The sequence below is a fragment of the Siphateles boraxobius genome, unplaced genomic scaffold, assembly GCF_051911475.1.
Source record: "Siphateles boraxobius isolate OS27281-9 unplaced genomic scaffold, OSU_SipBor_1 24, whole genome shotgun sequence".
Classification (NCBI taxonomy): domain Eukaryota; kingdom Metazoa; phylum Chordata; class Actinopteri; order Cypriniformes; family Leuciscidae; genus Siphateles; species Siphateles boraxobius.
This window is the reverse complement of record NW_027508855.1, coordinates 7,416,335-7,432,704: the sequence shown is the minus strand read 5'-3', so window position 1 is coordinate 7,432,704 and position 16,370 is coordinate 7,416,335. Positions and strand designations below refer to the sequence as shown.

General features: G+C 35.6%; 1 protein-coding gene across 3 annotated transcripts; it reads left to right on the top strand.

The window, feature by feature from the left end:
* The first annotated feature begins 414 nt into the window (after positions 1–414).
* On the top strand, positions 415–15,730 carry zdhhc23a (zDHHC palmitoyltransferase 23a). 3 transcript variants are annotated; one of them, XR_013206841.1, is made up of 8 exons: positions 415–897; positions 2,896–3,266; positions 3,601–4,251; positions 8,119–8,286; positions 8,405–8,672; positions 13,323–13,643; positions 15,178–15,266; positions 15,531–15,730. XR_013206841.1 is itself a non-coding variant. In XM_077241090.1 (6 exons), the coding sequence occupies exons 2-6, from the start codon at positions 3,145–3,147 to the stop codon at positions 13,344–13,346; spliced, it is 1,233 nt and encodes a 410-aa protein (XP_077097205.1). In that variant the 5' UTR covers positions 415–897; positions 2,896–3,144; the 3' UTR covers positions 13,347–14,534. The 3 variants fall into 3 exon arrangements, 2 of the variants coding, with proteins under 2 accessions (XP_077097205.1, XP_077097206.1); XM_077241090.1 differs by lacking the exons at positions 15,178–15,266; positions 15,531–15,730 and having other exon boundaries at positions 13,323–14,534; XM_077241091.1 differs by lacking the exons at positions 13,323–13,643; positions 15,178–15,266; positions 15,531–15,730 and adding an exon at positions 10,134–11,042.
* Positions 15,731–16,370: the final 640 nt, after the last annotated feature.

Here is a 16,370-nt window from a genome sequence, read left to right as displayed (position 1 = left end):
TTAGATCAGATAACATTTGTCTCTGTCATATGGTCATGTTACAAAGTACCCCTCCTGGGGCATGTCACATTTCACTTCCATTCTTTTGGGGTATATCCAGAAAAAAGTATACACTGTATGAAACAAAATGACATAATTGTACTAGACGTGTGTGAAATTAGTGAATCCTAAGGTTTACACAAACTGAGAAAGTAAAAAATCGTTAGGTTGTGCCTCGTTCTCTCCTAGATGAGTTCAAATTTGAGGTCACAAATACTCTGTGACCCGATGTCTGGCCCGCAAGTTATTCACGGTACGCGCGCCGGTAACTTTCCGCGTTGATTCACGTTTTCGCTGTCACTGTAACACCTGCCAACTTCCTTTTTAAACGCGGGCACCCAACCCTATCGGTAACAACGGTCGTAAACATGTTCCTCTCACGCGCCTGCTCTCAGAACATTTGAGACCGGAACGGGAGCGCGCAGAGTTATCTATCATGCCTTCCTTCAGTTCTGAGAATCTTCGCGAGCTGCACCTCATAGTCTGATACACCCTACAAGGACGCGCCTTTTAAAGGAGCAAACGAATGAGATGTATCTCTTAAAAATATATATTTTGCTAACATTTATATAATTGTTATATGCAACGAAGACGCGATTGGACTTCCACCTGCTTTCTCTGACGGGGAATAACCTATATGTTTGACCGAGAAAAAAAAACGAATTACGGGGAAAACTTCATTTGGATTTTTTATGGATGACATCTTGACATCTCAGGCTAAAAAAAATTACCTGTTCTATTTCCAAACTACTACAACTGCAACTGAAGGTCAGGAAAGACTCACCACAAATAGATGTATAAACTGAAGAACTTCGTATGGGATGCATTTCCATCTGTGTTGAGGCTGTTAAACCATAGGTAAAAATAAAATAAAAAAAATGCTATGATCATTTTGATATAGGTTTCAAAAATGAAATTATTGTTGATATGTGTTTTAAATTGTCTTCAGAAATGTAATCATCCTATTTAGGGTTCATTTTGAATCACAATCAAGGGCAAACCTTTTTTTACTCCAGGGATCAAATGTAATTTAAAACATGTCACACACATGCTGCCCAATTATTTTCTCTATTCCACAACTTATGATGGAGAACAGCCTCCCAGGGAAAAGTTTTTTGATGGCCCAATTATATTATTCACATGAGGCATCAGATGGCCTTGATTCAAGTTACAAATAGCATATTTAGATATTATCCCCTTCATGCATGCAATTTGAACTTTTATTTCTTTTTTAAAATTACGCATATTTTTCAAAGAGATTTTCAGGTGTCCACTTGAGTGGACAGTGTGCGTTTTTGGTTTTAACTGAAGAGATAATATATATATATATATATATATATATATATATATATATATATATAATTAATGTGAAACTATAAAAGTCTAAAGTATGTTAAATACCTTTATTAGCTGATAATTCTGATAATGTTCAAAATGGACAAATTTCTACATAGCTCCTCTCTCTGAAAAAACCTCAGACTGAGATCTACATTGATTTATTGATGTTTTCAGACGCTGGAGAAACTAACAATCAGGTGTTTTCAATCTCATCTGAATGAGCAGTGTTGGGAGTAACGCATTACAAGTAACATGCATAAAGTAATCAGATTACTTTTTGATGTAACAAGTAAAGTAACGCATTACAGGTTACATGCATTATGTAATCAGATTACTTTTTTAATGTAACGAGTAAACCATTACATGTAACATGCATGATGTAACCAGATTACTTTTCTGATGTAACGAGTAAATGCATTACAAGTAGGCTAACATAAATTACACATTCGCATTACTTTTTTGATGTAACTGCAAATTACATTCTAATAACACAAATACATTTATTTACAGACAAAAATCTTTTTGCTGAAATATAGCTATATGTATGATCCAATTTAGTTGACAGATGATTAATCAGAATTTCCTCCAAATCTAAATCCAATACTTGGAAATGTTAAGAACCATATGAGTCCCTAGATGTTACTTGATGCTACAACATTTTTTTTTAAATTAATTAATTAGAGTTTAATTAATTAATGCAAGAGTCTCCTAGGCTAGAATAAATAAATTGATTTTTCTGACTGGCCATGTCCAACTATGCCATCAAAACCTATGCGGAAGAAAGTGTTTTTTGAATAGCTTTCACCCGTGACCTCTATGCATGAAAGGGTTAATAATATTTTCTGCATTGATACACTACATAATTATAGACCAGTGCTTATGGTATTGTGTGCGTCCATCTGTATGTCTGTGCCAGTGTCAGCTCCCAATTGAGATAGACATGTTTTGGGCCAGATGTCCGTGTTAGACATCTGACTTATGTGCTGTTCCTCTGTGACTTGAAACTAGTTAGTGAGCTTAGGACACGAGTGTGTAATACCTATTAAAATTATTCACCTCCCTTGAACTTTTTTGTATTTAATTTATTGTATTGTATTCTTATATATATATTTATGCTAGTGATCATGACAAAACCCCCTATATTGTCAAAGAAAAAAAACATACATTTTGCTAAATTCCTTTAAAAAAAAGTTTGAGAATTACCCTTTCTTACCCAAATCTCAGATTTATGTATTAGATTAGATTTGGGAATCCATGCATCGTGTGAAGTTAATTATTAAATAATAAAAAAGGAACAATTAAGAATCTTTCCTCCAAAATTGCACAAAAATGCCAAGAGGGCTGTGGCACTTACTGTTTTGCACACTTCATAAAATCAGTTTCATAAATTTGTTATTTGCGCATTTTGGATGGTCTGATAACCATGAAGATCAACAAGACATTTTTTTTTGTAAAGTGATATAAAGGAGAGCACTGACAACGCTATTGACAAGAACTGATTTTGTTATTTCTTTCCAGCCAGTGCAACACATGCTTTTCACATGAAGCTTCTGAAGTAAAAAGCAGCAGATGACCAGCAAGTAAGCAGAACAAGAAATCTTCCTACATCCGTTATGTCAGCTAACAGCTAAAACTACCATCAGCCCTGAATCAATCCTGTCCAAACATGAATGAACCCTTTCCACTTATTTGAATAAATGTGATCCAACCGAATCCTAAAGAAAGCTTGATCTCACAGTGAAAGCAGATTGTCTCTGACATAAAGAGATGAAACGAGAACGTTTTAAGCCCCCGCATCCAGATGACCCTCTGTGCTGCTGTGGAGACATCGACCAGCAAAGAGAGTACTGCTGCTGTGACTGTGAAGAACTTGATGATGCCTGTGAAAGGTCAGAGGTCAACCATTTAACCATTCATGGCAGGGAGGGGAAGTTTGTCATTGCATTTGTTCATATAAGCTTTCTAAAGAGTAGTTCACACAGAAATTGTTCTAGGAATTAATTTTGTCCTCGTTTACTCACCTTCAGTTTTTTCCAAACGCTTTTTTATCTGTGGAACAAACAAGGAGATCATTTGCAGCTGATATTTTCCATGCAACAAAAGTCTGTGAACGTGTGTAAATGATGACAAACCTTTAATTCATGGGTGAATCCATCATTTTTTATTTGTTTTGCTCTTTTCAATGAAAACGTCTTTATTTCCTCTGTCATCCCTTCTCATTAGGTTACTCAAAGGAGAGCCAGACAAGCCAGACATCTTCTCTCGTTTCATCTCTCATATGGCTGATTGTTTGGGTTTGCCATGTTGTGCCATAGGACCCCTTCGATTGGAGCTCTCTGTTTTACCTCCCATATTATTAATTCCTGGCCTGTTGCGAGTAGCGGCAATTAATTGTATCTTGGGAGTTGTAGTTTTAACTGCCCTACCAGGACTGGTGCTTTGGTATTACTATGTGACTCACAAAAGGAAAAGACGCACATTGTTTTTCCTTAGTTTGGCACTTTTCTCCCTTGCCTATATGTACTACCTTTTCCTTACTGAGATCGTTCCCAGGGGAGACGTAAGTAATCTGCAGCTGGTTACCGTGACGACAGGCATGATGTTGACGCTTATCTCCCTTGTGCGCACCAAACAGGGACCAGGCCTTGTCAAATCCCAATCATTAGCTCTGGGAATCAACAGTAGCTCTACAACCAATCAGAGCACAACCTTACCCAGAGACTCTACCACCTGCAATGGAATCAGCCAGTCAAAGGGGAAGAAGGAAGGAAGGAAGAAGTCATGCCCTGTGTGCAGACTGGTGCGCCCAGCAAGAGCTGGGCACTGCAGGATCTGTGGTGCATGTGTCCTACGAATGGACCACCACTGTGTTTGGTGGGTTTCTCATTCCTTCTTCTGTGAAAATTGAGTATGAACAGTTTATTCTCAATGTGAAGTGAATTATTATTATGAATTATTTAAATATTCTGGAATCTAGAGAAAAAGGGTGTGCACTGGGGCCATTTTCTATATGCAGTAGGGTAACACATTACAAATAACTTGAGTCACGTAATCAGATTACTTTTTTCAAGTAACTAGTAAAGTAACACATTACTTTGAAATTTACAACAAAATATCTGAGTTACTTTCAAATAAGTAACCCAAGTTACTTTGATTTTCCATGTATTGACTGACAGCTCTTCTGTCCCTATTGTGAGAGAAATCCTGAGTAAGTGCAGAGGCTTTGTGTGCGCTATGTAAACATGTTATTGTAGTTCTAGACTAAATTTGAGCATCTCACTTGCACAAAAACAGATTCAGTATTACTTAAAATTAATAGAAACAGTGAAATGCAATCCCAGAATATTACGCAAACCTGCAATAATTAATTTAATTAAAAAATATGAAATTACAAAAATATACTTTATGTATTTAATCTCACTTTATTAACCAATTAGCCACTGTTCGTTGATCTACTTCAATCATACCAATAAGCAGTGTTGGGAGTAACGCGTTACAAAAGTAATGTATTACAGTAACATATTACGTTTTGCTGTAACGCAGTAGTGTAAGGCATTACTAATCAATTTTCAGTAATATTTTACTCGGTACATGTTCGGTAAGGCTTGCGTTACAACAGACTTTTAGTTTTAATTGTAAAACAAACAAACAAACAAACAAAACAGCAAGACCGCCAGACATTACGAATGAAAGATGCAAGTAGGCTAAATTAACTGTTCGTGGTCAGTCAATAGCCGCGTGTGAGGTCCAAGTCTGTAATTAAAGACTAAATGGCAGCGTCTGATATATTTGTATAGCGATTTATTTTGTACAGGTGTGCCGTGAGGTATGATTGTGCTCACGCTGGCCAGAGGAAAAGCGGCTATTGGTGAAGATGGCATGAAGAAGACTACATTCGCGAGATGGACGTATGCGCATTAGGCTATTCGTTCTGTTTTCTTTCTAAACAGTTAGGCTATGTTTATGTGGTATTTTTCATGTTTTCATCACGCGATCATGTTTTTGATGCCGTGGTGACGCGTTCATGTAAGGGCGGCGGCGCTGCTGATAAAGCACCTAAAAGCTGTCACAAAGAACAGGCAAAAGCAATGATTATGAATATGTCAAATATAGCAAGGAGACATGTTGATTGTTTATTAATAGAGTCAAGTTGAAGTTGACGATGCTGACTCGCGATCTTCGCAGTAGTGAATGCACCAGAGAGAAATGCACATTTCATTTCATAAGCAGAGAGCAGTCTGTTTTCTTTCGTTTTGAATTGTTCTGTTTACAAGTAAACATTTCAATATAGATATATTTTTCAGGTCCGTACAATTAAAACAAAACGAAATTCACTTTAAAGAAAGGCTTTGTGTGTGTAAGGTGTCTGTGAAAGTTTTAAAGCAGTCTTTTAGTGCCGCTTCAGAGCGGTCGCGTCCGTAACGGAGAACTGTCACATCTGTAACATTATTTTTTCCTCATAAATGCGAACACGAAAAATAAAATAAAATGAATATTTTATGTTCTGTGGAGATCCAACCCTTCTTCATTAGATTTGCGCAGTGTAATTCACAGAATTACAACAACAAAAAATTGTTGCCTCCTAAAAGTTAAAGATTTTTTTTTGTCACACATGACTGTCGATTTCCCTAATATTAAATATAAAACGCATGTGTAGACTGATATTTTTCTAATGTCTGGACTCCTTTCTGGGAGGAGACTATGGATAAACAGACGTTTCAATATTTTGGTATTAATGCATTTTCTGAGAATTTATATAATTATATAAGTTAACTGCAAGTCTGCAAATGTCATGTCCATAACGCTGGAATTCCCAAATTTTAAATAATTTATCCTCAACTAGTTTTGTGGTGTAGGTCTACATATTTTATAATGTTAAGTTAACTTCAAATAATACTAATAGTAATTTAAAGATGTGGTAGCATTGGATCTGGACGGTATGGATAACGCTGGGAGTTGGAAGGGGTGTGTCGCGATTCTGCAGGTTCGTGGATCTGAGTCTCGCGATTTCGGTTTCATATCACATATCGTTACAGCCCTAGTCATTTTAGAATGTTAAGTTCTACTTCTGTATAGTTATTTTGGTGAAAGTAACTCAAAAGTAATACAGGAGTAATGTAACGCATTACAATTCTGAGACAGTAATATTGTAAGGTAATGAATTACTTTTAAATAACAGTAACAAGTAATATATAATGTATTACAGTTTGGACGTAACTTGCACAACACTGCCAATAAGCATATTAATGACTTTAGATATTGCTGGAGTAATAAGCGTGTTGAATTTTCTTCTCCATCCTATTAGTCTGCAATCCAGAATGGCAGCACAGCTGAAGGTTTTTTTTTTTAAACGGCGCCCTCTACTGTACGGATGTGAATTTGCATTTCCTTCAACTTGAAGCTTATTCATTTCACTTTTGGTGTGAAAGGCCCTTTACATTTGCCAAAAATATAACTTTTTTTTGTTGTTATTAAAAACACAAACAAGCAAGCCCAGTCCAGGTGAGAAAAAGTAAAGCAAAAGTAATGAAACACATTACTTACCATAAAAAGTAACTAAATATATTTGTTAATTATTATCAGCTATTAGCTATTAATGGAAGAAACGCAATATTGTGATGCATTACTTTTAAAAGTAACTGTAAAACACTGTCTATATGTGTATGTGTCTTTCAATGACAAAATGATCTGAATCTACACTTCCATTTAAAAGTTCTCAATTTCTCAAAAGTACTCATAGGCTGCATTTATTCTGTCAGAAATACAGTAAAGCAGTAATATTGTAAAATATTGTTACAATTCATATAACTGTTTTCCATTTTAAATATATTTTAAAATGCAATTCATTCCTGTGATGGCAAAGCTGAATTTTCTGCATCATTACTGCATCATCACATGATCCCTTAGAAATCATTCTAATATGCTGATTTGGTTCTCAAGAAACATTTCCTTTTATCAATGTTAAAACATTTGTGCTACTTAATGTTTTTGTGGATAGTATTTTTTAAATGATTATCATATTTAATTATTAATTATTCATTTTTAAATTAAAAACCCAACATAAATAAAAGTCCTGATGTATGGAGAGAGAGTAAAGTGGCCATTCACGATGTTCACATCTTGGTGTCAGAAACTCACTATTGCTTTTTAATTTTCGATATGTTCATTCAAAAATATTACTTTATGTTTGTACTTGTTGGATCATCAATCAAAAGAATATGTTTTATATCCAATATTAATTTTCATGTCATTATTTTGACTTCATTACACATCCCTAGTATAGAAATAGTTGGACAATTCCAAAATGAATTGTAGCCCTTTCCCTTAGCATTATCATGCCAGGTTTTTTCAATTCTTTTTCTGATCTTTTCACAATTGTACGCATGTTGTGTACATTACCTCATCACACACACATATGTTCAAGCTGATTCCCAAAAGACGTCACTGGAGCAGGGCAGGCTGGAGAGACATGTGCAAAGGCCACATGAACGCAGCTTTCAGCGCAGTAAAGGGAGATCTCGCCAGGCCAATCTGTCTCTGTGCTGCTTCAACACACACAGGCACAAATAAAAACAGGAACATGCCATAGACTGTAAAATTTCATTCTTATTAAAGCAACTTTTAAGAGAGAGAAAATAGTGTAACTGTTCTTGACTTGGTTTTTGGTGTTAATATGTCTGTATGCGTGTTTACATGACTGCTTCCATTTTGTGTCTTTGTGTGTGTGACTCTCCACGACAGGATAAACAGCTGTGTAGGCCAAGCCAATCACAGGCAGTTCATTTTGACTCTTCTTCTCTTCCTATTGACATCCTTCTACGGGATTAATTTGGTGTTACGGAGTGTATGTCCTCGACAGAGTCTATTTACAGCCATGTTATACTGTCCCGGAGTCTACAACCAATACAGGTACACCATCCACTACTGTTTTTTTTTTACACAGAGTATACATGTGTTTAATGGAAATTTGCACATATGCAGTGTTTTCAGCCTAATATAACACATTTGTGTGTGTTTGTGTGTGTAGCACAGCCCTGTGCTTTACATGTGTGTGGTACAGCGTTATCATAACGGGTGGTCTGCTCCACCTGTTCATCCTTCAGATTATCAATGTCAGTTACAACGTAACAGAACGCGAAGCTCAAATTGCTTTGCGCAACAAAACCGGCAGACGGCGCTTTTGTGGCCTGGTTGTGGAGACTGGTGTCTATTCACGAGGCTTCCTCCAGAACTGGATGCAGTTCCTCACAATGAAGACGGATGAGAATGAATCCCCCTTCACCTTCACAGACATGGTATGACACAAGGGACTACAGGCATGATCCTGGGTAGTATTTAAGCCTTAATGATGCGATATGTTGAACACAACTGTGTTTAGGCACATGTTTGTTGACACATGTACCTTGTTTGCATCAGGCAGAACGGTTCTTATTATGGACAGTATGGAATTGGCAAGCAGGAAGTTCTAGGCAGTCAGTTTAAATTGATGAAAACATATTTAATGCTTATGTTTTTGTATTTTTGGGGATCGGGGTTATTCCAGTCGTCATGTACACTGATGAGCCAAAACATTATGTCCAGTCACAGTTAAAGCGAATATTAATTGGTTATCTCCTAACAAGGCCACATATTAAGGTTTGGGTTGATACGATGGTAAGCAAACGTGTTGGATGCAGAAGATATGGGCGGGAATAAAGATCTGAGCGACTTTGATAAGGGTTAAATTGTTATGGCAAGGTGACTAGGTCAGAGTATCTCTGAAACGGCAAGGATTGTGGGTCGCTCCTGGTTAGCAGTGGAGAATTTACCAACAGTGGTCCGATGAGGGACAAACCACAAACCAGAGACAAGGTGTTGGGCGCCCAAGGCTCATCGATGCACGAGGGCTAAAATTTTAATGTTATGGGAGGAATGTGTCAACGCACAGTGCATCGCACTCTTCTACTTATGGGGCTGCGTAGCCGCAGATCAATCAGGGTGTCTATGATAACCCCTGTCCACCGCCTATGGGCAAGTGAGCGTCAGAACCGGACCCTTAGAGCAGTGGAGCAGTGGTCGCCTGGTCCAATGAGTCACACTTTCTTTTACATCATGTGGACGGCTGTGTATGTGTGCGCGGTTCACCTGGGGAAGTGATGGCACCAGGATGAACTGTGGGACGACGACAAGCCGATGGAGGGAGTGTGATGCTATGGGAAATGTTCTGCTGGGAAACTCTGGGTCCAGCCATTCATGTGGATGTCAATTTGACAGATGCCACCTACCTAAACATTGTTGCAGACCAGGTACACCCCTTCATGCAATGGCATTTTCTGGTGGAAGTGGCCTCTTTCCGAAGGATAATGCAACCTGCCACACTGCACACAAATGTTCAGAACTGGTTTGAGGAACAGCCTCTAAATTTCCCACTGTAAAAAATGGTTTAACATACTGTAGGCCTCAACACTCGACACACAAACCGTAAGAATGGTGACAATCAACAAATATAAAAATATGAGCTCTTTACACAAAAAAACAAATAACTAACAACAATGACAATATGTATATATATATATATATATATATTTAAATGAAGTCAGCAAACTCACAAACCCTTTACTTTTCAGCAATATAAAGTTATTTGTTCTTTGACTAGGTGAGACAACATTTGGGGGAATTCTGTTGGTCTGACATGGGTTTTAATATTACTTAGTATTTGAGACTCAAAAGGTTTCGTAAACTGGAAAATTTGTAGTTGCTTTTTTGCTTTTTTATAGTGCAGACCTCAATCCAATTGAACATCTGTGAGATGTGCTGGACCAATAAATTCGATCCACTGCGGCTCCACCTCGCAACCTACAGGACAAGGATCTGCAACTAATTTCTTGTTGCCAGAAACCACAGGATGGCTACAGGGGTCTTGTAGAGTCCATGGCTCAGTGGGTCAGCGCTGTCAGCACACGGAGGACCAACAGCATTCTAGGCAGGTGGTCATAATGTTTTGGCTTATCGGAGTATGTGCATATTCAAATAGGTTCAAAGTGTTATGCCACCACAGCAACTATTTCATGAAATTAAACTGCCTGGTCGCACATATAATGAATCTTTGCCCATAAAGGTTGTAACTTTATAGCATATAATCAAATTGTATGAATGCAACATGCTTCAATGATCAAACATAGGTAACTTTGTAATCTTAGTTGCAAATCAAGTGTGTGTGTTTTAATGACAAGTGTAAAAAATATTAATAGTATAAGTTCTATCTGATGATCAAAACCCAGAAAATAAATTTTACAATCTGTAATGTCCCTGCATTATTGCAATTAAGAAATGTTTCAGTGATTGTTATATATTTATAGATATTTGTGACAATGGTTGACACCATTATATGAGAACTGAACTGAGCTGGATGATGACATCACTGTTTTCTCTGTTTAATTAATAATAACTTAATTAATAACTAATGATTTTTACAATGGAAATGAATCAACACTGAACTTAAACTAGACAATGACTTTCTTCTAGAGCTGCTTTATAGCCAAAACAATCTTTGCGGCATTATTTTCCTGTTATCACTGTAAAGCTGCTTTGAACAATCTGTATTGTAAAAAGCGCTATATAGGCTAAATAAAGGTGACGACTTGACTTTATAAATATTATATTTAAAATATTAAATTGTTCACCCATGAAGTTCTTTCATCAATCACTTACCTTTGTGTTATTTCAAAGTTCTCTTGATTTTTCATAGGATGAGGGTGTTGAATAGAGACAGGCATTTTTTGTCTAGATATTTCATTTTAAAGTGGGACATCCATTGAAACCTTAAAACGATAGTTCACCCAAAAATGAAAAATTCTGTCATAATTTAAGGGAGAGGATCATTCGAAAAATGTCTGTGGTGTTTGTTCATAAAGTGGTGACCAATTTCCAATATACTCACTGTTATGTTGTTCCAAACGAACTGATTTTGCCCTTACAATGAAAGTCAATGGGGCCCAGTGTTGTTTTGGACGCCACTGACTTTCCTTTGTCTTTCACAGAAGACCAATGAAATTCAGTGAGGTTCAAAACAACATTAGACACCATCATATGGACATAAATAAAATAATAATAATAATAATAAAAAATTATAAAATATTTTTTTTGTGTGATTCGTAGGACAAAAAAATAAAGTAATACAGGATCAGAATGATATGAGGCTGATTAAATGATTATGAAATTTAAATTTTTTGGGGGTGAAGTATCCCTCTAAATCTGAAAAAAAAAAAAAACTTAGGAAGATAGAACACAGATTTATCAATCTGCCAAGTGCTAGTAAACCAAAAAATAAATTTTACACCAAATGTACCCTTGTAACTGTAAATATGCTGCTATTTGTAGGGTACTCTCCCAGGACAAATGATGGTGTACACTTTTCTGTTATGACATTTTTCTGTGTTCAGTGCTCACTGAACAACAGTGTGTTAAGTAATGCTGAGGTGTACTTTACAGTTCTTTATTGTCATTCAATTAATGGTCATAAATCATTAAGTATATATAAAAATCAAGAAAATGTGTTTAAATGAATTCTGTTATTTACAGTACATATAGCTTCCACTCACTAAAGTATGAGACATTGGTTGTGTTGATTATGCAAAAAGGTCACGAGTGACCTACCTATGCAGCGGAGAGAGACAGGAAGTGGTTTTATAGCCCAAATGCCTCTGTGCAACAACAAGGTAGAAAACAAGACGGAGAAAACACAAGAACATATTTGCATGAGTGCTTTAGACTGCACTTTCATGTGATGATCTCCTAAAATGTGCTAAATGAAGTGAAATGGCATGAGACTCATTTCATATTTTAATTTAAAAGGTACTATTTTAATTTATAAAGGTTATGAACTATGTACAGTTTATTTATTTTTATTTGTAAACAAATTGCAGTGTACAAAAAGTATAAATCTCTGGCTACTTCAAATACAATATAGAGGTACAATCACCTCTTCTACTAGTTCTTAGACGAGGTACTTTACAGGAAGTTGTTTTTAAAGATAAGATTTACTGAAACCCTAGCCCACACCTAATGGGCTATATAGAGCTACATGCAGGGTTGTCTTTGTGGTTACTTTCTCTCTACGCTGAAAAAAAGCATTAGACGGCATAGCGCAAGACACCATGAGGATCGGACAGACGAACCCATCTCTATTATCTGAACAACTACGGACCCACCTGTTGATATTATTCATAACCCTTATAACAGGTATGATATGTGACTGAGACACACACAGACAGAGAGAGGCTTTACTATGGTTTTTGTTATACCTTCAAAAACTTGGGGTCAGTACGATTTTTGTAAGATGTCTTTGAAAGAAGTCTCGTATGTGAACCAAGGTTGCATTTATTTGATCACAAATACAGTAAAAAGAGGTAATATTGTAAAATAACTGTTTTTAATATATTTTCTAATATATTCCTATAAATGTATTCATTTAATGGCATTAGCTACACTTTCAGCAGTCTTCAGTGTCACATGATCCTTCAGAAATCTTTTTAAAATGCTTATTTGGTGCTCAAGAAACATGATGTTGAAAACAGTTGCTGCTTAATATTTTAAATCATGATAAAAACATTTCTTTATGAATATAAAGTTCTTTCAAAAAAGAAAATGTATTCCTCTTTAAACTTTTGACCAGGAGTGTATTAATCTTGTGATGTATATAATGAAATATATTTTAATGAAGTAAGAACTCAACTGAACTGTTAAAAGAAGGAAACTGCAGTTATACGGGAACAGAAAGCAAATACGGGTTTACAAACACCTGACAGAGTTTCTTTTTTTTTTACACCTATTTCATAAACTGTTAAAAAACAGAGTTACTGATCAAACTGAGAAAAAGCTGATAAATGATGCTGTTCAGTTCAGGTCTGAAAATTGCTGTTTGTGGCATTTATTTCTCTCTTGCACAAACTCTTTGTTTTTCATAGGGGCCTTTACAGATGAAGATGTGATTCGAGCTCCTTTGGGTGGGAGTGCGACTTTTAAATTCAAGGTTACAAGAGACATGACAGTAAGCCTCGCTGAATGGAGCAGGTGTCCGGATCACAAGGTTTTTGTGTTTAGCCCCATCCATGGACTCACTATAGTTAACAACAACTATGCTGGTCGTCTTTTTGCAAAATCAAATCACAGCGTTATACTGGAAAAATTACAAGAGAGCGACTTTGTGACTTACTGCTATAAACTCAGCACTTTCCCGCAAGGGAGTCTTCAAGGACAAATTAATCTAGTGAAAAGGACAGAAAATGGTAAGAATAATTATCTTCCACAACATAACTCCAGGCATGCAGCTTGCCAGTTAGCTAAAAAATTAGCCCATTTTTGTTCCTACAAATGACATTATATATTCTATTTAAATTATACATTCAAATTATAATTATAACCAATATGGCTATTTACCATATTCACACCCATATCTGACTATCATTTAACATTCAGAATCAAGATGAGGCACACAACACAGAACAAGCATAACACAATCATCAAAATGTGCTGTGCTTTGTTCTACTGTTGTTCCACTGAAACGTATTCAATTAAAACTATTAAAAAAATTATACAAATAGTAACTAATAGTAGAAATAAATAAACTAATAGTAATAGTTTTGCTTAAAACAAAGAATCTGATGGATGTAACAGAAACCTAAATGCAAATCTCTGACAAACTTTTACATGCGCAATACAAAAAGGTGAGGGATACTGACACAAACGGCGCTGTAGTACGAAGGAGTAAGAACAAAAATAAATCTTTAATAAATCCAAAATGAACACTTAGGAGCTCACAGGAGAATAACATAACAACCACTGAAAACACTGACGACAAAACACAATGAAACAGAGGAAACCGAGGGCTTGGGAATAATTAACAGAAACATAAGCAGAACACTAACCATAAACAAACCAGTGGCAGGAAAACGAGAACAAAGGAAACAGGTAGGCTACGTGAACTAGAGCTAAGCCAAAACAAAGCATCACTGTAAAAATGTTTGTAATTTTAACTGTAAAAGACAAAACGCAACAGCAAAAACCTGTTAATTGGTTAACGGTAAGTTTCCTGTAATAAATCTAACCGTACATTTTTCTAATTTTACAGTAAAATACTGTTAAATGTATTTTTGGAAGTAAAAAACAAATCATCTTATAATTTACAGTGAAAAAACATAAACGGACCTTCACAGAATTGCCTTCTTCGCATTTGATAAATTTTGATTTTAATAATTATTCTTATTGTTTTTTTCTTATCAGTTATGTACATAAGGGCTTTATGTTTATGTTATCTTATGTTGTTAATGTTTATTGCAATATTTTAGTGTCAACATGTTTTACTATGATGGTGTTTCTTATCTGTGTGCATGAAACTTGTGTGCATGACACGGCTAGAAAAGCTATGTAGCGAACTAATATTCTTCATATGTTTTTTTCTTCACATGTTTTTTTCTGTTTTCTTCATATGTTTTTTGTGTTATTATAGTGGATGCCATATGCTGTTAGATTACAAAACAGATTTTAGTTGCAGCATGGCCTTGCTAATTCAGCAAAAAATATAATTTTTTTAAACTGTGTAACGAAGTAGAGTATCTGTGAATTTATGTGAAGTTCTGTTTCTGCATATTCTCATAGTTAAGGTTTGTTATATCTTTTGAATCGTTTGCACTATATCAGTTTAATTTAGATTTAGTGATGTTTATTTATAATGCATAGGCCTGAATTTTTTTGCACTAATAAGAAGGATAATAGAAAAACTTGAATGAAAAAAAAATAAACTTTGTGTTAATCTTCTTTTAGGTCTCCCCATCACAGTGATGATCTCGGTGGGTTGTGGCATAGGTCTAATAGTACTATTTGGGATCATCGCTGGAGTGGTTTGCTATAAGGTAATAATCTCAAAATTAGTCCACATTCTAAAGAAAGATGAAGAATAAAAAAAGAGAGAAAATAATCTATTAAATTCAATGCAACAACTTATGACCGAACAGTGAATGATTTACAAAGAAATAAAATTTTCTCATTTTTCATGAATAATGTCGAATGTGTGTGCCACCCTTATGACAAAGACCTGGAATGCCTTAAAAAGTAAAGTCATGTTTCATGCATGTGCCACACCAAATGTTTATTTTGATCAATGTCTATTCCATCAGGAGAGTAGAAGTAACACAGCATTGAATCCTGGAGGCCTTCCCAGTGGTCAGTCCAACAAACCCAAGAGCACTCGCACAAAGACTGAGGAAGAGTTGCAGAATGAGGACTACAATTATCTGAATATTACTTAACTCAATATGTCTAAAAATAATGGCATTTCCCATGGAGAAAATATGTTGTTCATTTCCCATCATGATAACATTGGAAATATAACTAGGAAGATTATAATCTTATTGGCAGTTAAGTTTTGGCCATTGATCTGGCCACAAGTTGGATAAATTAGTGTAATAGATAAGTAATTTAGTTAAGTCCATTAAGTCCATGAGAAAGTCTTCTATGTTGTTGGTCTGAAGTTTTATTGTAATAATCAATGTAAACTGCAGAAGTAAAAAGTGTAAATAAACAAAAAATCTCCATAATTTATCCTACTAACTTGCCTTACCCTTGTTGTTCAGATAGTGGCAGTGTATTAAATTATTCTAGGTCAGGCAAAGGTGCATTGCAGATAAATAACTTTTTTTAAAATAAATAACCAACTGTAACAACTCTAAGACAATTACTAACAATAATGTGATTAATAACTTAGTAGAAGTAGGCTATGTGAAGTTTTACTTTTTTTGTTTTGAGAAATGGCATAAGTTGCATGTGGCACATTTTATTCAGTTTCTGATGACCACAAGAAAAGCAACTTCCTGACTTCTGAGTGATCTTTCTATTTTAAACAGTTCATCAGCAGGAGGAGCAGAATGATTGCCTTTTTCATCATTTGAAGTTTGATTTCCACTCTATCTGATCTTTTGCTCTGGCTCCTTTCAAGTTCTGATGACATCATTTGATTG